Source organism: Chiloscyllium punctatum, chromosome 17 (genome assembly GCF_047496795.1).
Source record: "Chiloscyllium punctatum isolate Juve2018m chromosome 17, sChiPun1.3, whole genome shotgun sequence".
In the NCBI taxonomy this organism is placed as follows: Eukaryota; Metazoa; Chordata; class Chondrichthyes; order Orectolobiformes; family Hemiscylliidae; genus Chiloscyllium; species Chiloscyllium punctatum.
The window spans coordinates 59915322-59940216 of NC_092755.1; the positions used below are offsets into that span (position 1 = coordinate 59915322).

Consider the following 24895-nt stretch of genomic DNA (forward strand, 5'->3'; position numbering starts at 1 on the left):
GTTAAGAATCAATTTGCTTTTGAAGGATTATTCAGATAACATTGTAGAAGATAAAGTGACCTTTAATTCATGAGTACAGCGTTGTTCTACTTCAAATGTATTATTTTGTTATTCAACTGTGCTCTGTATCTCATTTATTTCAGAGTGATTATTTTTGGCATAGGGCTCATGGGTAATTGGTTCAATCTTTGCAACTACCATTTTTTGATGCGTGTTATTGTAAAAGTATGTATATGTTTTAATTCTATTCCCCAAATTCAAATGTCGAAAAAGTGGTTCGCAAGCAGCTAACTTTTTCATTTAACCGAAGATATTAAATTGTATTGCTGTGTTTCCACCTGGTTTCTTAGGGTATAATTAAACTGCTAAGTGGTAGATTGGAGGGTTGGTGTGTTGAGCTAATAACAAACTTAATCATGAACAGGATTCCAATGCTTAATAACCTCCTGATTGCAACTGGCACTCCCCCAGCCCCAACCTATAATGTGTTTTCCTTTCTAGTTGTCAGTTCTTTCAAGTTTTTTTAATTTGTCCATGGGATGTGGGCGTTGCTGGTTAGGTCAGCATTTATTACCCTTCGCGAATAGCCTTGAGAAAGAGATATTGAGCTGCCTTCTTGAACCACTGTTGTCCATGTGCTTGGCAATGTGTGAGACTGCAATTGAGAAGCCTACTCCTGGCCTTTGCCACTTGATAACTGGATTAATGGTAATATCCCAGTCAGAAGGTGTGAGGTTTAAACTCCACGCCGGGAATTGGGGAATCAACACGGAATACTGCCTTCATACCTGGTGGGCACCGAGCATCCAGTTTGTTTGAGTAATTACACCATCACACTACATCTCCACGCTCCCCACCCCTTTCCTATATAACCTCCCTGTTATAGAGATAATTGCAGTCTGTCAGTCTGTTAAACAGTCTGCAAATCCTTCCACTCTCTCACTCAGTGAACAATATAAAGACACAAAAGAAAAGTTAAAGGAGGGTACATTGTTACTTGCCCTCCATTCTCAGTGGCCTGCTTCTCCAGATTGACATGAAGTTGCTTCTTATTAATTCCTGGCAGTGACTGCTCACCACTTTGCCTATTTTTTCTTTGAAAGAAAGATGTCCTGCATATGTGCGAATTGTGATTGCTATGCATTAGATCCCAAGGGTTGTGGTTTAGTCTTTGATCATGCTTCCTAATGTCATAGCTCGAGGGGTTTGAGTTCAGAATACAGGATGACACGCAACACCCCCCAAAAAAGCAAGTCGTTAATCTCATTGCTTTTGGGGAGTTGTTGCAATCTATAGAATGAGTCCCACATTTGATTTTGTAGCAACATTCACTCAATCACAAAAGTGATTGATTGTATGTAGAGCATCTTGAGAATCTTCTGATAGAGTGATGATGCTCACTCTTTAACACTTTCTGGTGTTGTGTGATTTTTAACTTGGTATTCTGCTGCTTCACAGCGTCAGAGACCCGGGTTCAATTCCCGCCTCAGGCAACTGTCTGTGTGGAGTTTGCACATTCTCCCTGTGTCTGCGTGGGTTTCCTCCGGGTGCTCCGGTTTCCTCCCACAGTCCAAAGATGTGCAGGTTAGGTGAATTGGCCATGCTAAATTGCCCGTAGTGTTAGGTGAAGGGGTAAATGTAGGAGAAAGGGTGTGGGTGGGTTGCTCTTCGGAGGGTCGGTGTGGACTTGTTGGGCCGAAGGGCCTGTTTCCACACTGTAAGTACTCTAATGTAATCTTCTACACTTTTTGTAGCTTCCTTGTACTTCCAGTTCATGTTTTCTGGTTTTTGTTTTACTTTAGGATGACGTGATTGCTTTAAGTTGAATCAAAGCAGTCATGAATGGAAACTGACTAGTGTACTACTGAGACATCAGATTTTGTCCAATGTATTTTCAGTAATTTAGTATGTTTTAGAACACTAAGTTAAAAATCACATCACACCAGGTTATAGTTCAACAGGTTTATTTGGAAATCCTGTTGGACTATAAACCTGGTATTGTGTGATTTTTTTTTTAACTTTGTCCACCCCAGTCCAACACTGACACCTCAACATCATGATTAGAATACCCATTAATACAAACTCTGCTTTGGCCAATAACAGGGGAAACAATAGAAGTGGACGGATCCCTCCTGCAAAATATTGACTGCTCTTATTTATATTTGAACATTATACCTTCTGACAAATCCAAATGTCCACAGCCCATGTGGGAAGTGCCCGGCCACTGGCAGCATTATCATGAGAACATGTTTTGCTTTGAGATGGAGAAGGAGATATTTGCATTGAAGCCCATGAATTGCCCAGATCATTAGTGTGTGTTGAGCTTGAGCTTCTATTCAAGTATTTGAAATTTGTATGCTTTCTGTGGCTCCCTTGAAGCCACTTCAAAATTCTGAGGTACAATCCTTGGTGTAATGTCATTTATTAAACCTGCTACCATAATGGCGGTAGATGGTGCTCATTGTTATTGGCTATTAGAGTAAGAATAAACGTGTTTTGTTCCAGGTGGCAGCCAGTGACTAATGGATTGCTGCAGGGATCAGTGTTGGACCCCAGCTATTCACAATATGTACTAATGATTTAGGTGAGGGAACTAAATGTAATGTCTCCAGGTATGCACACATCACAAAGCTGGGTGGGAAGGTGAGCTGTGTGGAGGATGCAGAGATGTTTTAATGTCATTTGGACAAGTTGAGTGAGTAGGCAAATGCATGGCAAGTGAAGTATAATATGGATAAGTGTGAGGTTATCTACTTCGATAGCAAACATGGGAAAGCAGATTATTATCTGTCCATACACACAGATACAGCAGACATTGAAGGAGGCGGTGGTATGTCGGTCTTCATAGCAAGAAGATTTGAGTACAGGAGCAGGGATGACTGGCTGTAATTGTATAGGAGAAAGTGAGGACTGCAGATGCTGGAGATCAGAGCAGAAAATGTGTTGCTGGAAAAGCGCAGCAGGTCAGGCAGCATCCAAGGAACAGGAGAATCGACGTTTCGGGCATAAGCCCTTCTTCAGGAATCCTGATTCCTGAAGAAGGGCTTATTCCCGAAACGTCGATTCTCCTGTTCCTTGGATGCTGCCTGACCTGCTGCGCTTTTCCAGCAACACATTTTCAGCTGTAATTGTATAGGGCCTTGGTGAGACCACACCTGGAGTATTGCGTGTAGGTTTGGTCTCCTTATCTTAGAATGGATAGTCTGGCTATGGAGGGAGTGCAATGAGGATTTATGAGACTGATTCCACAGATGGCAGGACTGACATATGAGCAGAGATGGATTGGTTAGGATGTCTTCAAGAAGTACTTAGATATATTTCTTAGGACTAAAGGGATCAAAGGGTATGGGGAGACAATAGGAACAGGGTACTGAGTTGATTGATCTGCCAGGATCATATTGAATAAGGGAGCAGACTCAAAGAGCTAAATGGCCTCCTCCTGCTACTGTTTTCTAAGTTCTATGTCAAATCCTGGCTCATACTCGGGTAAGAGTCAGTAGGTCTTTTGTGTATAATTTCCCCATTGCTCTGCCCATAATCTAATTTATGAGGAACTCACTTTCCCATTGCATGTTTAGCAAATGGCTTGGTTTAAGTGACTTATGGCCCATTTTCAAAACTGTTTCTCGGCAATTGAAGCTTTGGCCGATTATTTTTCCTGAATTTTGAAGTAGGCGTGCATAGGAACAAGAGTCCGCCAATTAGTTCTTCAAATCTGCTCTCCATTCAATTAAATGATAGCTCAGTGATGTATTCCTTGATACCATTGCTCAAACAAGAACAAAGAACAAAGAAACTTACAGCACAGGCTCTTCGGCCCTCCAAGCCTGCACCGATCCAGATCCTCTATCTAAACCTGTCACCTATTTTTCGTGGTTCTGTATCCCTCTGTTCCCTGCCCATTCATGTATCTGTCTAGATACATCTTAAATGACTGTGTCATGCCCTCCTCTATCACCTCCACTAGCAATGCGTTCTGGGTACCCACCACCCTCTGTGTAAAGAACTTTCCACATATGTCTTCCTTAAACCTTTCCCCTCTCACCTTGAACTTGTGACCCCTAGTAATCGAGTCCCCCACTCTGGGAAAAAGCATCTTGCTATTCACCCTGTCTATACCTCTCATGATTTTGTAGATCTCAATCAGATCCCCCCTCAAACTCCATCTTTCTAATGAAAATAATTCTAATCTACTCAACCTCTCTTTATAGCTAGCGTCCTCCATACCAGGCAACATCCTGGTGAACCTTAAGTGCACCTTATCCAAAGCAATCCACATCCTTCTGGTAATGTGGTGACCAGAACTGTATGCAGTATTCCAAATGTGGCTGAACCAAAGTCCTATACAACTGTAACATGTCCTGCCAACTCTTATACTCAATATCCTGTCCGATGAAGGAAAGCATGCCATATGCCTTCTTGACCATCCTACCGAACTGTATTGCCACCTTCAGGGTATTATGGACCTGAATATCCAGATATCTCTGTACCCCAATTTTCCCCAGGGCTTTTCCATTTACTGTGTTGTTCACTCTAGAATTGGATCTTCCAAAATGCATCACCTCACATTTGCCCAGATTGAACTCCATCTGTCATTTCTCCGTCCAACTCTCCAATCTATCTATATTCTGCTGCATTCTCTGACAGACCCCTTCACTACCTGCTACTCCACCAACCTTAGTGTCATCTGCAAACTTGCTAATCAGACTGCCTATACCTTCCTCCAGATCATTTATATATATCACAAACAACAGTGGTCACAGCACGGATCCCTGTGGAACACCACTGGTCACAGTTCTCCATTTTGAACATTTTCAACAACAAAACAAAATCTGTGGCCAGATTTATGCAGAGTTATGGAACCTTCATGGAGACTTTAAATAGTGGATGGACCCTGGATCTGGAAAAATGGACCCCTATTTCAGACATATCCCATTTTCATCAGCAGGGCAAAGGAAGTGGACCATAAAGGGCCAGTTGAATTCAGTGCTGCATTCAAACAGACCCTACATTTACTGCAGCAGTGAGGGAGCTGTTTGTTTATTAGCATGATTGGGAATGGTCTTGAAGAATGTAGGATGTCCATACCACTATAAAGCTGTGAAATTATTTTAATCTTCAACCATTTCAAGATATTCAAAAAGCCTTTCCAGTTAGTGAGAAACAAGAAAGGAAACTCAATCTGTGAAGTTGTGTAAATTTGCATCCCTTACTAAAAAAAAGGAAATAGCCTGCATGTGTCAGTGAGATGTAAATAAAGTCTGCTGCAGCAGTTGCAACAGCTATTAATTGACATTAACTCAAGAGTTCTTATTGCTAGTACATTGCTGCTGTCTGCGTGGCTGCTTTTCACAACCTTTCTTTATCTCAGTAGAGACTCCAAAGTTCATAGTATGATTGATAGCTCAATAAGTTATTAAATGATGTTGGTTTATGAATACAAATGTTTGTTTCGATGCAGGTTGAAATACTTGAGGGAATTTAAATGTTGCAAATGGCTTTTATGAATAAGAACTTTATTTTACACCCTGAAGGATGTAACAGCTATTTAGAATTTCATTCCATCTCTGTATGGCTCCTGAGGTTTGGCAATAGTGGATACTGGGTGAGTTGACAGACAGAGTATAAGGGAAAAGAGTGGTATGATATTAATTGACATTACGGTGGAAAAAGGATTATCCGGTGTTTTAGGGTTTGAGCAGGAATTAAGTTGGTCTGGAGCAACAAGGGGCTACAACGGTTGAGCTGTGCTATGGTTGCCATGCTTTGTGTGGTGATTTGGATGGGGTGAGTGTGAAAGGGTGTGAGTGGTAAGGGCTAAAGGCCTTAACATTTCATAAAATAGCTGGAGCGAAGTGTCAGTGAGGTGAGGTGGGCCTGCCTCTGTTCACAGCATCTCTAATGAATGTTCCTTGTTTCTGATCTGAGTGGGAGGGTGGCAGACCCAATTACATCCCATATCCTCCGTGCCCTCCCCCGTGGGAAAGAAGATGTGCCATTCGGTTGTGATTTTCCCTAAGCAGGGGAGCAGTAAGTTGCAAGATTTCCTGACTCACTCTGCCTGACTCAGGAGCGAGAATCTGGGCCAATCTCAAACCTCCAGTCTTTACCACCACTATAGCCTTTTGGAAGGGGCGAAAGTTCCAGATTTTGCTCCTGATTAGCCTAACTCTAATTTTAGGATTATGTCCCCTTGTATCTGATTTCGCAAGAAATAAGAGTTTCTTTGTATCTACCCTACCAAATCCTTTTCAAAATTTGGATGGATTAATCAGATCACACCTCAATTTTCGACTAATCAAGGGAATACAAGCTAGGCTTACACTATTGGTCCTCAGAAATTTCCCCCTTGAGCCCCAAAATCATTCTGATATTTTTGATTGACTTTAACTCCACTTTTCCGATCATGTATTATATAATGACATCACTTCGGAGGACTTAAAGGAAATAATTCATTGTGTCTGTCACTGTTCTTTGATGGAGTTGACCATGTAATCCTGCTCCTATTTTTTCTGTACAACCCTGTAAAAATTTCTTTCAAGTTTCAATCATTCCTCTTTACAACATCAATTCAGCCATTTTCTCAGCAAGTGCATTTCCAATTGCAGCACCTTGCTGTGCATAAAATAGATTTCCGCATATTGCCTTTGTTTTCTTATTATGTTGTTGGGTTACAACTTCTTTGCCACTTAAAAAAGGAGTCTCTCTCTCTCTCTCTCTCTTTTATTCTCTCAAAACCACAAATGATTAGGTGATGGCTCAGTCAAATCTCTTCATGACTTGCTGTGCCCTACGGACAACAGATATAGCTTCTCCAGTCTCTCCAAAGAACTGATAGAAGAAGCACTCTCCCCAAGGCCTTTAGTGAAAAAAAGAAATGACACTGGATAATGGATTTCATGTTTAAGGGAGCTGATCCAATGATGTTTACTATCGGTGACATTAGGCCTGAGTAATAAGGACATCAGTCAATGACGCAGTGTTAAATCCAACAGCTGCTTTGCAAGCTGAATCTACTTTCTGGTATGTTAATCATTCTAGTCTCAGTCTTGTAGTGAAACTGCCCATCAGGTAATATATGTATTTATTGATTACTGTGTAGTGTGGGTGTATTTAACAGTATCTAATCAGTCAGTCTGAGGCTGAAAGCAATCCAGGGATATTAAGAATTTAATCAAAGTAAAATGTGTTAAGGTTCCGGAGTGATGTGAGTTTTTTAATGCCTGTGACAAATTAGACCTACCACTTTCCCACCCAGTGGTGAACGTGAACAATGTGAACTAATTTTAATACAAATAGATACTTCAAATATTTGACATTTCTTGTGTGAATCGCAAGTACACTGGGGTAGGCCATGACTCAATGCGACAGTGTAAGACAGTGACAATGACTTGACGTCTATAATGAAGCTCATATTCCTTTGAGTACAGAAAATTTCAATGTGATCTAACAAGGTCCTAAATTTTTGATGTGGACTTGGGAGTGCAGAGTCAGGGAAAAATACTGGTCCCACATGTCTGACTCCTGAACAACTGGCCTAGATGGTCCCAGGATGGGGATGGATGTTACCAGGAGTCAGGAGACAGTGAGGTCTGCAGATGCTTTAGGTCAGAGTTGAGAGTGTGTTGCTGGAAAAGCACAGCAGGTCAGGCAGCATCCGAGAAGCAGGAAAATCGATGTTTTGGGCAGGAACCCTTTATCAGGAATGAGGCTGGGGGCCTCGGGGATGGAGAGATAAATAGGAGGGGGGGGGGTGGGGCTGGGCTGGGGAGAAGGTAGCTGAGAGTGCAGTAGGTGGATGAAGGTGGGGTAAAGGTGATAGGTTGGAGAGGAGGGTGGAGCAGATAGGTGGGAAGGAAGATTGACAGGTGGGACAAGTCATGAGGGCAGTGCTGAGCTGGAAGGTTGGAACTGGTGTAAGGTGGGGGGAAGGGAAATGAAGTCCACATTGATGCCCTGGGGTTGAAGGGTCCTAAGACAGAAGATAAGGCATTCTTCCTCCAGGCGTCGGGTGGTGAGGGAGTGGCAGTGGAGGAAGCCCAGGAACTGCATGTATTCGGCAGAGTAGGAGGGGGAGTTGAAATGTTTGGCCATGGGGTGGTGGGGTTGATTGGTGCGAGTGTCCTGGAGATGTTTTCTAAAGCACTCTGCGAGAAGGCGTCCAGCCTCCCCAGTGTAGAGGAGATCGCAACAGGAGTACAGATGGTTCCAGTATGGGGGTGGGTGTTACCAGGAGCCAGGCCATCTGCCCTTGCTAACAGTATGGAGGGTGGCTGGGTGTGGATGCATGATATTTGAAAGGCTGACGTCGGTGCTTTGGGACTTATAGGGGAAAAAAAAACAGGAAATAGCATTCTGGCCCCTTGACTGCACACCATTCATATCCCCTCATGTCCACAATTCACCCATGCCAGTCCATGCTCCCACTCCCCCTTTCCCATGGCCTTTTATATCCCCTATCCCTCTCTACTGACTCCCAATGACTCTTCATAGCTCCTGTGCTAATGTGCTAGCATCATGCCAACCCATGTGCCCACAACTACCCTCTACCCTATACAAATCCATTTAACATCTACTATGCATTAGAAACCATGCAGAAATGCAATAAAGTAAAATTCGAAGTCTTCTGAAAACAGCACTCATTCTTGGAAACCCATACTATGCTTTTAAATTCATTCCACTAATGAATCTGTTTTAAAAATAAGCAATTGTATTCATAACTTCACATCAAAGATATTATAACCACTTGGAGCTGCCAATCAAACTGTGAACTTGCAGACACCCCCCCTTTGACAATGGTAGGCTGTGGAATCAGTGTTGGTAAAGTATTCTTGGTGAATTTCTGCAATGCATCTCATATTTTACAGCACAGAAACAGACTATCTAACCCAACAGGTCTATTGCTTGTGTTAATCCTCCACACAAGACACCTCCCACCTTACTTGACCACAACTTTTCATTACACCCTTCCACCCTTTCTCCCTCACTTCCTCTGAAGTGCATCAATGCTAAGTGCCTCAAACACTCTGCGTGGTCATGAGTTCCAGTTTCTTGCCACTCTGATATTGTATTCCATAATGCATAAACCCTCCCTATAGACAATAAGATAAATTGAACAAAAAGAGAGATAATCTGAAGCAAGACCTGTCCAAATCCTTAAAAAAGCAAAATAGTGAAAGGATTTCCCTGCAAATTTTCTCAAGAATTTCAATGCTTGACCACTCTAAATTCAACAGCAACAGAAATGGATCTATTCCCCAATCACAAGTTAATTCAGGGTTTCTGTTGGCCTGCAACTGAGTTGGGCAAGTTCCAAATATATTCTTAGCCTTTAATTTTGCTACATTGTTCACCCTATAATCTTACTGTTCCCTTGTTTTTAATGTTGATGCTCAGTTTGAAGGTGGGAGTAAGTTAGCCAAACCTTGATCTCATTGCTGAAAATTGTCTTGAAGATTGCATTGTAAGACAGTCAAAAATATTTGCCATGTTGCACCATTCATTCATCCAGCTTGACCACTGACACTGTCATGTAATATCACATAACAGAGATGCATGGGTGGCCATATTAGGATGGCACAGTGGTTCAGTGGTTAGCACCGCTGCCTCATACTGCCCGAGACCTAGGTTCAATTCCAATCTTTGGTGACTTGTCTGTTGGGAGCTTGTGTGTTTTCCCCGTGTCTCTGCAGGTTTCCTCCCACAGTCCAAAGATATGCAGGCTTGGTGGATTAGCCACAGTAAATGTGTCGTGTTGGGTATAGGTTGGGGTCTGGGTGTAAAGTTCTTAGCAGGGTCGGAGCAGACTCCTTGGGCCAAATGGCCTCCTTCCTAATTGTAGGGATTCTAGAATCAAGTCAGAAAGTTGTACTTGAACTAAAGAGGCCCACAGATCCTGCAAATTGAATCCATGGGTTTCAAAAGGTTATAAAATGCAATCAGATTTTTGAGAGAGAAAGTCTTTGGAGCAAGAATTGAATCCATGTATCTCTGAATCAGAGCTAAGCATGTTAGCCACAGAGACACACATGAGATGTTCATGGCTTTCTCCAATCTTAAAGTCAAAGGTGTATTGTTAAGTCTCCCACATCTCTTTAATAGGATACTCACCAGGTGAAGGGTACAATGATTTTGTTTTTGAGGTAGGACTTACTTCTAACTAAAAGAAAGAAAAACCATTGAGCAATTAATCGTACCCACAAGACTGAAATATTCCTCCCGTTAGATCTTTATCAAACAGCAATAAAATAATCAAGAAATTATTTGAAAAGATATTCAACCTTTGAACATCTTTGAAAAGAAAAGAAACGTGTCTTAATTGCATGGTAATATTTTAATCTAAGTAGCATAATACTGTAAAGAAGGGTTATTTTCCTTGAAACGTTAACCCTGTTTCGCTCACCAAAGATGTTGTCAAGACCTGCTTTATTTCTCCAATAACTTCTATTTTCATTTCAGATTTCCAGCATCCGTAGTTTCTTTGCTTTATTTTAAGGACAAAAGCAGTTTAATACCAAGGGGCCAGGGACAAACTAAACCTCAAATTAAAGGCAGACCCAATCATACAGACCTTCACTTCAGGGTCAACCCCATTCCAAACCGAGCATTTTTCAAAGGCAATTCATTGCAGCTACTTGTATTCATACGAATATAAGAATTTTAAAATGTGATCAGGAAGAGTAACAGGCTCAAAAATGTTTATTTGATTAATCGACCGTAAACCACACAGCTTCTCAAAACTTCCTGCAATTCCTTCTCCCACCCAGAATCATCTAATCATCATTTGTGCTCAATTACACTATTTTCCTTTCAATAGATAGCTTTCTTCATGGGGAAAGCACTTTCTGAATGACGAACATGACCAAACAACATTCTTCTGAGTTATATTTTGATACAAGCCATTTAACATTTGAATTTGCACATTGTCAATGAGGAGATACAGTTCTTATTCCACAGATCTGCCAAGTTTAGAGTGAAAAACAATTTAACTTTCGGCTTCTAGATTCTTAATATTTGATTTTGGTCTACCCTGACGTTTGGAGACGGTCTGACCCCTGAAATGTATGTTGGCTTTCTAAAAGATATCCTTGTTTGTCTCGTTTCCTTGCTTCATCCCTATATCAACTTAATATTTCTTTTTAAAACTCTGTGCGTTTCTTGAAAAGATATGGAAAATTCTGCTTCTGCCACTGTTTATGGTGGGAGTGACCTCAGGGAATGTTAATTTTCTCCACACTATCCAAAGGGAATAGTGGAAGTTTAGAGGAGATAATTTATTGACGAGGGGCAGATTTATACCATGTTCCTTCAAGCTCCTCACCATGTCAACCAAATGGAAGTCAGGAAGGACACCCACCTCTGTGAACCTGGGGATCTAATTTAATGTCACCTTCTCATTTATATCACTGGATTCAGTCTTCTGTTTCACTCTGGGACTCTATGTTTTAAGCATGGCAGTGAAACATTGGGAATAGCGACCAGGAGGTTGAGGTAAACTTAAGCTTGAGGACCAGGAGATGGAGGTGCCTTTGATTGTGGACATTTCTGATCCTCCTCAATCTCTTACTTACTTTGCCATGGTTCCTGTCAGCAGCCTAACCCTGCAAAGATTTGAACTCTATTCTGTCTGCTCCAGTGATGATATTGAGGAGAGGTCTGTGTGAGGGAGTGTATGAATGACGGAATTTTATGACCTCAGGCTTCAGGAGGTTGTTCAGCTTTTCCATTCAGTCAGCCAGATTTTGAAATTGGAATCTTTAATGTCCTTTTTGTGCAAATGATGGGAAGTTAAACTCAAACCTGTAATAGAATCCAATATCGAATTCCAGTTAGGGTGTCACAATCTCCTGGCCAGCATCTATCCTGCACCCAACATCATTAAATTAGTATGTTATCTGGTTGCTCTTTGTGCTTAAATTAGCTACAGCATTTATCAAGAAAAAGCTGACATGGCTCAAGAATCTAAATGACAGGGATGTGCTTTAGGATAAGCTGAGGTTGTAAAAGTTGTTGTGTGTATGAGAGCTTATCTTTCTAACAAATATTTGCATTTAGAAAGCTCCGACCTGGATGCTGTAATCTTTTAGTGATTATTTGACATTATCATTATCTGCTAGTTATATTGATTAATAAAATCCTTCTTACTCCATTTACCTCATCTAAATTGTTAATAAACTTTGAATATCTGTATCAGACTTGTTTTTGTGATGGGACATCATTTTTTTAAGTAAAAAGGTAACAAAGACTAGTTTTAATTATAGAAGAATAAACAGAAATTGCTGGAAAAGCTCAGCAGATCTGGCAGCACCTGTGGGGAGAAATCAAAGTTAACGTTTCTGGTCCAGTGACCCTTCCTCACAACTGATGGTAGCTATTTTCCTAGCCCTCGTCAGTTCTAGAATCACAGAATCCCCACAATGGCCATTCAGCCCATCGAGATCACGCTGACCCTCTGAAGAATATCCCATCCACACTCACCCTACCCCTGTAACCCTGCATTTCCCTTGGCTAATCCACCCAGCCAGCACATCCCTGGATAAAAGGGCAATTAAGCATTGCCAATCCACCTAATCTGAACATTTTTGGACTGTGGGAGGAAATCGGAGCATATGGAGGAAATGCACGCAGACACAGGGAGAATGTAAACTCCACACAGACAGTCACCTGAGGGTGGAATTGAACCTGGGTCCCTGAAGCTGTGAGGAAGCAACGCTAAACTCTCAGGCACCTTGCCGCCCTCTGAGGCAGGGTCACTCAACCCGAAAGGTTAACTTTGATTTCGCTCCACAGATGCTGCCAGATCTGCTGAACTTTTCCAGCAATTTCTATTTTTATTTCTTATCTGCAGCATCTGCAGTTATAGAGTCATAGAGTCATAGAGATGTACAACATGGAGACCCTTTGGTCCAACCCGTCCATGCCGACCAGACATCCTAACCCAATCTAGTCCCGCCTGCCAGCACCCAGCCCATATCCCTCCAAACTTTGGATTATAGAAGCCTCAGGCAGTTATTGTATTCATGAGATTGAAGTAATTCATTCTGATGAATGGAATTTCATGTTATGAGCATCTATTGAAGTCAGTGATCGATAGATTTTGGATATTAAAGGCATTGAGGAATATAGGGGTAGCATTGAAAGGTTTAGCTGAAGAAATGATCAGTCATGATCTTATTAATTAGCAGAGCAGACTTGAGAGCCTAATCCTGAACCTCCTTCCTATGTTTTTAACATTAGGAATAGAGTGGCCATTTAACCACTTCAACATTTAATTATATCATGGGGTTGATTTGCACCTTAACTCCATTGACATGTCCCCATATCCTTTACTGCTACGGGTAGTTTTTCTATAACGTGATGGTTGAGTTCTTGTGCGACCCTCCATTATAGGAAAATCGCGCTTTAGAAACCAGCGCTTAAAGTGTTGGCGATACAGTCGCATTACAGCCAACACACACTGTAAAAGTTCGCGCTTTAAAAACAGTGTCCACAATTCGTCAATCGCGGCACAGCGAGTTCGTGTTGACAAACGGTGCATTACAGCAGAATGGCCTGCACTTAACACTGAATTATCTATCTCAGTCTTTGAAGATACAAATATCTAGTTATCCACATCCTTTTGGAGATGAGAGTTTTGAATTTCCACAACCGTTATGTGAAAAGTTGCTTTCTGGTTTCACCCCTGAATAACTGCATTCTAGTTTGGATATTGCATCCTCTTGTTCTTCCTTGATTACCTGTATCTAGCCATTCAAATCCATTAAACATCTTGCTATTTCATATTGAATGGAATGCCATCCATCTTTCTTCAGTTAGTCTTCAGAATTAATATTTTTATCTTCAGTTTCACATTTGTGCATCTTTTCTGCAGCCTCCATTCATTTTCAACACCTCCATTTAAACCCTGGGGTCAGTGGAACTTTACCAGCCTCAGATGTGTATCTAGGACAGTATAGTGACGCTGGTTAAGTGTTAATCACACAAATTTGCTGCAAAGATGCTGCGCTGTTGCTAATTGAGGATTGAAGTGACTGAATTTTGGAATTTTAATTAAATTGTACTTGCTGTCTGTCCTACTGAATATGGATCAGGCCAAATTGTCTGCCGTCAATATCTTGAGCAGTTCAGGCAAAGATCATTCTGCCGAGTACGATTTGTGGGAATAAGCAACAATAAAGAGCAGGGTTTTGTCAATGTTTTGATCTGTTTTGCTCACAACCAAAGCTTAACGGATCTGGGCTTCACTGATGTCTCAGTGGATCAGTGCAGGTCGAGCCCACACAGGCCAAGCTCCACTGGGGAACCACACATTGTTCTGTGGGGACCCTGGCTGTAGTTCAGGTTTGTGTTGCGACCCTGCACAGTATATTCCAGAGACACGCAGTGGAATTTTTAAAGAGCCAGGCCAAATAATGGCAGAAAGTCTGCTTGTTGACCAACTCATGTCATTGGACAATTCCCCCAGAGTTGGAGGGCTAATGGGAGGCCTTCCCACTCTGAGACATTGGCAGCTCTATCAGCCAAGTTGGTAGCTGCAAATTCACAATGGAGAGTAAGAGATTGCTTGAACAAGGAGGTGCCCGTTGAAGAAGTAATTAGTCAGTTTATTTTTGAGAAGGCCCCAAGGTACTGGGACTTACTTCAAGTCATACGGAATGGGCCAATGAGCCATTTGAACCTTGGCAGCTCAACACCATCTTCTCAAGGGCAACTAGGGATGAGCAATAAATATTGGGACAGTCAGCGATGTCCACATCCCATGAATGAATTTTAAAAACTCGTTTGCCATATAGCAATGAAGATAGTAACTCAATCTTCCCCACCTTTACTTTTAATCATCACCTGAATCTGTTGTCTCACGCAAAGCTATCCGACTTACTATCGAACCAAGGGAAACTAACTGTCAATCAGTTTGAATAGCCAACTTCTCTTGCTGTACCTTGAAGTTACCTTACATTGTTGCTAATTTACTGCTTTTTGATTACCCTCAGTGCCGGGCTACCTGGGCTGTTTCAAAGACAATGGTGACCCACCACCTTTATCAGGCAGCAGTGAAACCTCCAACAAGCTGACCATCCAGACCTGCATTAAGTTTTGCAGGAGCAAGCGATTCAAGGTACATGCCAGATGACACTTTTAATGCATTACAGAAATGAACTTCTGAGACAAATGGCTTTCAGCTGGGGTGGAAGAACTGGTTAAGTGTGTGACAGTGCAGAAGAGTTACACTCAATTGTGCGACTCAAAGAAATTGGATTTGGAAGCCACTGGAAGTGACTCTGTTTTAACACAATCACAAGGCCTGAAAATTGTGGGTCATGGGACATTAAGCAAAGGAGATGTGAGGATAAAATGCCAGATTTCTTCTATCACCTTGCATGTTTTTATTAATAATATTAAACTTGTCTAATAACTCCTACCCTGAACAACTGGTTTAATCGGAACATTTTACTCTGTGGGGTTGGAGATGGATTCAGAACCTTATATTCCGCTCAACCTCACTTGGGGAAGCTGATCATTAGAAATTACGAGCTCTTCATTTGTTGGGGTTGTGAGCTTTGGTGACAAGGAGATGCTCCCTCATCCACAAAGCTTGTCTCAGGCTCTGCTCCTACCTGTTCCTGCCTCTTGCCCAGGGAATGAGAATTAGAATATGAGAGACAGCTAGCTGAAGTGTGTCATTGGCAAGAAGACAGTCTTCAAACTGTGTTTAGGTCATCATTCGTGGATATTATACTACAATAAGGTTAAGTCTGGCTTAAAGTAAAGTTTTAAAATAAACATGAGCAACCAAGGCACATGGGTCATCTCATTTTCAACCCTCTCTGGCTACAGGCATTATGCTGGAGGACTGCCAACGCTGTAACATTGCTAAAAAGGGAGGAAGGTGCAGACTGAATAAACACTGGCCAATCAGCCTGACATTGGCAGTTGCCAAATTATTGGAAGCATTTCTGAGGGGCTGGAGAAAATTTTTTAAAAGCCTGGGATTACCCAAGGACGGCCAGCATGTGTTTGTTAAGGAAAGATTATGTCTGAGTATTTAATTGACATATTTGGGGAGATAATAGAAGCTGTCAAGAAGAGTACATTCTTATAATCAATGTGAATTTTAGCCATTGTTCAGAGGCCACATGACAGACTGGGGATCAAGCTGAGTAAATATTTTTAAGATGCAGAGTAAGGTGGCAAGTTGAAACCAATCTTGGCTCAACATGTCAAAGGGTAATAATCAAATGTTTTAGTGACTGGAAGACTATTTCCATTTGGGTCTCACGACCTCACTGCTAGGTCCCTTGGTATTTGAGTTATAGAGCAATGATATAGAACCCAGTATAGGAGACCATTTGCAGATGATAGAAAAGTGGCTGTCTGGTTGGTTGTGAGGAAGAAGGCTTTAGACTCTGGGAAATATCAATGGACGGCTCAAGTGAACAGAAAAATTGATGGCCTGCCTGGAAGAGTGTGAAGTAATTATCTTAGAGAGGTTAAACAATGCAAGGGAATGCACAACAGGTGATAGGATGTAGGATGGTAAGAGGATTGGAGACACCTTGGAGCCCTTGTGAAAGACAGTGGCATAGTGGTGATGTCACTTTTTTTAGTAATCCACAGGTGCTCTAATCCTGTAGAGACCTGGGTTCAAATTCAACCATAGCAGCTGGTGGTATTTAACTTTGCCAAATCTGGAATCTAAAGTGAAAACACATCTGGTTCACTAATATCTGAGGGAAGATAATCTGCCATTCTTAACAGATCTGGCGTACATGCGACTGCAGATCTGCAGCGATATAGTTGACTCTTAACTGTCCTTTCAAATGAACTAGTGAGCCACTCAGTTCAGGGGAAATTAAGGGTGGGGAACAAATGTTGTATTTCACAGTAACACCCACATCCCATGAAAGAATTAGGAGGAAAAACAAAAATCTCATAACTTTTCTAAAAGTAAAAGGATAGGCAGATGCTGGTCCGAAAAGACTTTCCTTTATTACATGGTCCAAGAGCAGGTAGAATAGCTCAAACAGTGTAAAACACTCGTTAGACATAGCAAGAGTATTGGCTACTGTCTGGCCACATCACAGGCAGGATGTTTCAGACAGGCGACTCCAAAGGTGAAATTGTACATTGGTAGGAAAAGAAACATTTTGCCGTGAGGAAAGATTGAATAGGTTGAAGTTGTTGCTTTGGAATAGAAGAGGCTAAGGGTGATAAAATTAATTGAGGTGATTAAAATTATGAGAATTCTAGAGAAAGTATTTGAAAAGAATCTGTTTCCCTGAGCAGATAGCATAATAAATGGGGACATAGATTTAAAGTCATTACATAAAGGAATAAAGGGTTATTTTTTCACCCGCTGGAATTGTCCTAAAAGATAATGAAGAATTAAAAACCCTCCACTGCATATAAAAGCTAGTTGAACATGCATTTAAAATGTTTTGCCCTGACCCTAATCTTAACCATATCACTGTGGGCCAAGAGCTAGACAGTGAGAAGAGACTACAAGGTTAATCTTTGAACACCATGGACCATATATCCTCCTTCTATGCAGTTGGAATATTGGTGCAGGAGCAGGCCATTTGGTCTGTCAAGACTGTTCTGCCCCTGTAGATGACGGCTGATCATCTCCCTCTATATCCTGTGCTACGTTCATATCCATTAATAACTTTAAAATCTAGAAATCTATAAATATCTCTCTTGAACTTGCTCAATCCCACAGCTCTCTGAGATAGAGAATTCCAAAGTTCACCACCATCTCAGCCACATTCCACAACAGTCCACCACATACTCATTTTCAGTTAGAAGTGGGTTACCCCTTATTCTGAGACGATACCTCCTTTAATTAGATCCTGCCCTAACTGATGGGAAAGATCCTTACTTCATCTACTCTGTCTTGCCCTTCAAGAATTTTATAAATTGGGACTGTGTGCATGCAGCTGTTGGGCAAGAAAGTCTGAGCTTTAATTTCATTCAAATATAACTTATTTTGTAGCTGTTGTTGGCACTAAACTGAAATCTACACTTTAGAGAAGGTAACTGTTAACCTTAAGCAGGGTTTCCAATGGAGGAACAGCTTCATTTAGAACCAGAAAAACTGTATCCTTATTAAATGAGTCAGAAGCATATAAAACTAGCCAACTTAGTCCACCTTGGAATTTGAATGCATTTTACAATAGAGTGTTTGCAGGAAAATGATTGAGGTTCTCCCAGGGAGTTGGGGGTGGCAGGGTGGGGAGGGGAGAGGGCGGGGGGTTGGGGGTGGCGGGGGTGAAGAGGTGTCTCATGGCTTTAGCTATTTGCCTAAACCTTTTCAGCCTCCAGGAATCGATTCTTATTCTGCTACAGGAGATAAAGCTGAAAATTGGTGAGTATCTGCTAAGCATTTAAGATGCATTCTATTCTGCTGTGGGAGTAGTGGTCCCTGGTTTGTGAGGCGCTGGCACTAGTTCTAGGGAAAGTGGGATGATCTTCACCTGAACTGTGCTGGGCCTGGTACTCTTTCCACTGCATAATGAAGCAAGTAAAGAGGATTTTAAAGTGAACAGTGGAGGTAAGCGATCAAATGTGGGAAAACGTGGTTAAAAAAAAGAATAAAATCAAAGCTAATGAGAAAGGTATTAATGGGAAATGATAAACAAAATATGACAAGAAGGTATTGAGATTGGGAATCAAAGAATCAACCAACACATAAGACTAGAATTTACAAAGCGAATAACAGGGTAAAACTAAATACTCTGCATCTGAATGCAAGGAGCAATCAAAACAAAATGGATGCACTGAGATGACAGATAGAAATAAGTGTGACTGGTTCACCATTACTGGAAAATGGCTGCAGGAGGGCATAGATTGGAACCTGAGTCTAGATGTTTTGGAAAGACAGGCAAGTAGGAAAAGGTGAAAGGGTGGTTCTGTTAGTTAATGATGCTATCAGCACAATAGAGAGGGATGGCTTAAGTTCAGGAAACTAAGATGTGGAAAATGTTTGTGTAGATATGAGAAATGATAAAGTCAGTTGTGGGCGTGGTATACAGGCCCCGCAATAATAACCACACAGCAGGATAGGGCAAAAAATAACAAAAGTTTGACAGAAAGGGCTTGATGATACTCATGGGAGATTTTCACCTATGTATTGCCACAAAATGTCAGATAAGCAGAGGTAGCATAGGGGTGGGGTTCATAGAATATTTTGAGGGTACTTTTTACAGCCAACCTAAGCAGGCTATATGAAATGTGGTATCAAACAGTGAAGTAAGATTAGTTAATATTTGCATAATAAAAATGCCCTATGTAGCAGCGACCATAATATGATTGAATTTTATATTGAGTTTGAGGGCGAGATGAGCAGGTCTGCACCTATTATTTAAATTTAATAAAGGACAAATATGGCAACAAAACAGAGCTGGCCAAAGTGAATTAGCAAATTAGTTTAAAGGATATGGTTGTTGAAATGCAATGGCACACATATAAGAGGATATTTCAGCATTTACAGAATGCATGCATTCCAATGAGTAAGGAAAATTCCAAGGGTTGGAGCCCCCATTCATAGTTAACTAGAAATGTTAAGGATAGTGTCATACTTAAAGAAAAAGCACATATTTTGCATTGATAGGTAACAGGTCAGAATATTGGACAGAATGTAAAAAAAACAGTAAACAAAGCTTTCTTTCATTAAAATGCAGATCTGAATTTAACAACAGAAGTTTATTATGCACAAGAAAAAAAGATAGAGCAAGCTGTCTATGTACAACACTATTTGAAATGATTCAAAACACGCTAAAGTAGAATCCCATCTATTCCAACAGCATCATATTACAGTAGAGTCATAGAGTCATATAGTACAGAAACAGACCCTTTGGCCTAAGCAGTCCACGCCGAACATAATCCCAAACTAAACTAGTCCCATCTGCCTGCTCCTGGCACGTATCCCTCCAAACCTTTCCTTTTCATGTTGATATCCAAATGTCTTTTAGACATTGTAACTGGACCTGCATCCACCACATCCTCAGGAAGTTCTTTCCACATGCGAACCACCCTCTATGTAAAAGAAATTGCCATTTAAGTCTCTGAAATCTCTCTCCACTCACCTTCAAAATATGCCCTGTGGCCTTGAAATCCCCCATCCTAGGAAAAAAACACCTACCATTAACTCTATCTGTGCCTGTCATGATTTTATAACCTGTGTAAGGTTATTAAGTATTTTTAAGGCTGGGTGAATAGATTTTTGTGAAACAAGAGGGGGATTAGGTGGGAGTGTGGTTTTGACATTACAGACTGATCAGCCGTGACCTTATTGAACTGTCAGAAGGCTTGAAGGAGCTAAATGGCCTACTCCTGTTCCTGATTCATACGTTCAAGAAGGTCACCTCACATTCTTCCAAACTCTGCAGAATACAGGCTCAGTCTTATGCAAATTTGCTAAGGGTAGAATTTAGTCTCCTCCTAGGAGCAGGTTAGGAGCAAGGTAGTAGGACATTACCATTCTAAAGTTCCAGCCATCTTTGACAGGAGCAACTCTCAACGTCCAGATTAACATCGGCACCTTCAGAAACAAAATTCTCCTTAATTCTGGGAAGTATACATTTGCCAGTTTACAACATGAGACAACATAATACTATGTGCCAGACAGATTTCACTGTCACTCGCATTTTGTCGAGAATGCAGAAGGGAATTTGGAGAGATGAGGAGAAGGAGCCCAAGAAAAGAATTGAACAGGAAGCAATTCTTAAATAAAAAAGGCCATGTAGCGAAAGATGAGTTGAATAACATTTGGCTGTCTGAATGCTTTGCGTGAAACAACTTCTCTTTTTCTTTTATAAAATAACTCCAGCTGTTCAGTTTTAGATCTGTATTGTTACCATTATTCATTTATTGTTGCAGCTTGCTGGCATGGAGTCTGGATATGCATGCTTCTGTGGGAATGATGCTGATTACTGGAAGCACGGAGAGGCGAACAGCACAGAATGCAACCACGTGTGCTTCGGTGATCACACCCAGCCCTGTGGAGGAGATGGAAGGATAAATATCTTTGATGGTGTGTATTGTGAAGACAGGGCTTGTTCTTTATCATAGGAAATGATTCTTGTGAGAGAAGTGGTTGGGACTTTGATTAGGTCACTTTTGGAATATTGTGTGCAATTCTGGTCGCCCTCCTATAGTGAGGACGCTGTGAAATTTGAAAGGGTTCAGAAAAGTTTTACCAGGATATTGCCAGGGTTGGAGGGTTTGAACTATGGGGAGAGGCTGAGCAGTCTGGGGTTGTTTTCCCCAGAGCATCGGAGGCGGAGGGGTGACCTTATAGAGATTTATAAAATCATGAGGAGCGTGGATAGGGTAAATAGACAAGGTTTTTTTTTCCCTGGAGTGGGGGAGTCCAGAACACAAGGGCTCAGGTTTAGGGCGAGAGAAGAAAGATTTAAAAGAGACCAAAGGGGCAACTTTTTCAGAGGGTGGTACGTGTTTGGATGAGCTGCCAGAGGAAGCGGTGGAGGATAGTACAATTACAACATTTAAATGGCATCTGGATGGGTACTTGAATAGCAAGGGGTTGGAAGGATATGGGCCAAATGCTGGCAAATGGGACTAGATCAATTTAAGATTTCTGGTTGGTATGGAAGAGTTAGACCAAAGGGTCTGTTTCTGTATGTACATCTCTATGTCTCCATGGATTGGAGATTCAAAGCATGATAAACAAAATAACATATTGGAAAATGTGAAATTGTCTTTTTTGAAAGGAAGAATAAAAAAAAGCATATTATTTTAAAGGTGAGAGATTGTGGAGTTCTGAGACGCAGAAAGATCTGTGTGTCCATGTGCATTTATCACAACAGTTTGGTATGTAGGTACAGCTGATAAAATATTCTCCTTATCATAAGAGGAATTGAGTCCAACATATTGAGGTTATACAGGGCATTGGACTAACAGTACTGGGTGCAAAATTGATCATTTTATTTAAGGAAGAACATAAATGAATTAGAAACAAGTTGGTCACTTGTACATTGAAGGTTTCCATGTCCCATTACTGTAGGCTGTACCTTCATCTGCCTAGGCTCTACATTTTGCACTCCCCTTCCTAAAACTCTCTGTCCTGCCATCATTCTGTCCAATGTTAAGACACACCTTAGAACCTACCACACCAACCAAGGTTTTGGTCATCTGCCCTAATGATTACTCACGTGGCTCATTATACTCTCCTGTGAAATACCTTGGAATGTTTGACCAGATTGTAAGTTTTATACCAATGCAAGTTGTTGTTGACATTGTTAATGGTCATAATAGCCCGCATTTCCTGAATGACGAGAGTTAAGTTAGGGCCAATCAAGGGTAATAGTGGGAAGTTATGTGTGGAGTCAGAGGAGATAGGGGAAGCACGAAATAAATATTTTTTGACAGTGTTCACTACAGAAAATGAATATGTTGGTGAGGAAGATACAGAGATACCCCCATCGAGACTAGAGGAGATTGAGGTTCACAAGGAAGAGGTATTAGAAAAACTGCAGAGTATGAAAATAGACAAGTCCCCTGGGTCGGATGGGATCTATCCTAGGATCCTCTGGGAAGCAAGGGAAGAGATTGCTGAGCCTTTGGCATTGATCTTCAAATCATCATTGTCTGCAGGAATAGTGCCTGAGGACTGGAGGATAGCAAATGTGGTTCCCTTGTTCAAAAAGGGTAGTAGAGACAACCCTGGTAATTACAGACCAGCGAGTCTCACTTCAGTTGTTGGTAAAGTGTTGGAAAAGGTTATAAGAGATGGGATTTATAACCACCTAGAAAAGAATAATCTGATCAGGGACAGTCAGCACGGTTTTGTAGGTCGTGCCTAACGAATCTTATTGAGTTTTTTAACAAAGTGACCAAACAGGTAGATGAGAGTAAACCCGTTGATGTGGTGTATATGGATTTCAGCAAGGCGTTTGATAAGGTTCCCCACAGTTGGCTGTACAAAATGTGGAGGAATGGGATTGTGGGAGACATAGCAGTTTGGATCAGTAATTGGCTTGCTGAAAGAAAACAGAGGGTTGCAGTTGATGGAACATGTTCATCTTGGTGTCCAGTTACTAGCGGCATATCGCAAGGGTCGGTGTTGGGTCCACTGCTATTCTCATTTTTATAAATGACCTGGATGAGGGCTTAGAAGGATGGGTTAGTAAATTTGTGGACGACACTAAGATCGATGGAGTTGTGGATAGGGCTGAAGGATGTAGTAGGTTGCAGAGAGACATAGATAGGATGCAGAGCTGGGCTGAGAGGTGGCAAATGGAGTTTAATGTGGACAAGTGTGAGGTGATATACTTTGGCTGGAGTAATCGGAATGCAAAGTACTGGGCTAATGGTCGGACTCTTGGGAGTGCAGATGAGCAGAGAGATCTCGGTGTCCATGTACACAGATCCCTGAAAATTGCCACTCAGATTGACAGGGTTGTTAAGAAGGCATACAGTGTTTTGGCCTTTATTCATAGAGGGATTGAGTTCCGGAACCAGGAGGTTATGCTGCAGCTGTACAAAACTCTGGTATGGCCACACTTGGAGTATTGTGTACAGTTCTGCTCACCGCATTATAAGAAGGATGTGGAAACGTTGGAAAGGGTGCAGAGGAGATTTACTAGGATGTTGCCTGGTATGGAAGGATTGTCTTACGAGGAAAGGCTGAGGGCCTTGAGGCTGTTCTCGTTAGAGAGAAGAAAGTTGAGAGGTGACTTAATAGAGACACACTTTATAATCAGAGGGTTAGATAAGGTGGACAGGGAGAGCCTTTTTCCAAGTGTGGGGATGACAAACACGAGGGGACACAACTTTAAGGTGAGGGGAGATAGGTATAAGACAGATGTCAGAGGTAGTTTCTTTACTCGGAGAGTAGTAAGTAAATGGAATGCTTTGCCTGCATCGGTAGCAGATTCGCCAAGTTTAAGTGCATTTAAGTTATCATTGGACAGGCAAATGGACTTACATGTATAGGTGGGATGGGCTTCAGATTAGTATGACAGGGTGGCGCAACATCGAGGGCCGAAGGGCCTGTACTGCGCTGTAATATTCTATGTTCTCTGTTCTGTGTTCTATGTTCCTATTCATGCTGCCTGCCGTTATGGTGAGAGAACAGGATCTGCACTGGGAGGGCATGGTCCCTGCAGGAAGGACGTGGTTCCTGCTGGGAGAATGTGGTCCCCACTGGGAGAACTTGATCCTGGCTGGGAGAGCATGGTCCCCACTGGGAGAACATGGCCCCTACAGGGAGAGTCTGGTCCCGGTTAGGAGAACATGGCCCCTGCTGGAAGAGTCTGGTCCCTGCTGGGAGAACATGGTCCCTGCTGGGAGGGTCTGATCCCTACTGGGAGAACATGGTCCCTGCTGGGAGAGTCTGGTCCCAGCTGGGAGAGTCTGGTCCCTGCTGGGAGAGTCTGGTCCCTGCTGGGAGAGTCTGGCATCTGCTGGGAGATCAAGGGGCTCTCTGTCAGTATGACAGACGTGCCAAAATCCACCGTGTTCCTGAAATTGAAAACAAACCTCGCCATAATTTGAAATAAAGGTTGAGTTTTCTATAAAAGTTAAGTTTCACTTTGCCTACTCAACTCCCATGTTCATTTTCTCAAGAAAGGAAAAAGGAAGCGACTCTCTTACATTTCTGAAACCACATGAAATGGAAATTTCTTAAGAAATGTGAGTAAACTGTTCCCAATAACACATTGGATTTATGAAACCATCGTGATTTCTTTGGATTGCTTTTCCATTTGAAGTGCAGCAACCTTTAATTAAACAGGCATTATTTTTTCTGCTTTGTGTCTGGAGGATATTATACTCTGCCTTTATACCCCAAAGTTGCTGACTTGTCAGAACAGCTTCCCCATGATTGCCAATCATCCTCCAGTGTTTGTTTAAATTTAGGACTGTGATCTCCTGAAGC

General features: G+C 41.7%; 1 protein-coding gene across 1 annotated transcript in view; it reads left to right on the forward strand.

The window, feature by feature from the left end:
* kremen1 (kringle containing transmembrane protein 1) overlaps positions 1 to 24895 on the forward strand; it is a 180133-nt gene that overhangs the window by 96534 nt on the left and 58704 nt on the right. Inside the window, exons 4-5 of the mRNA XM_072587279.1 lie at positions 14991 to 15115; positions 20875 to 21028. Coding sequence (XP_072443380.1) covers positions 14991 to 15115; positions 20875 to 21028 — 279 coding nt within the window. The remainder of the gene's footprint in view (positions 1 to 14990; positions 15116 to 20874; positions 21029 to 24895) is intronic.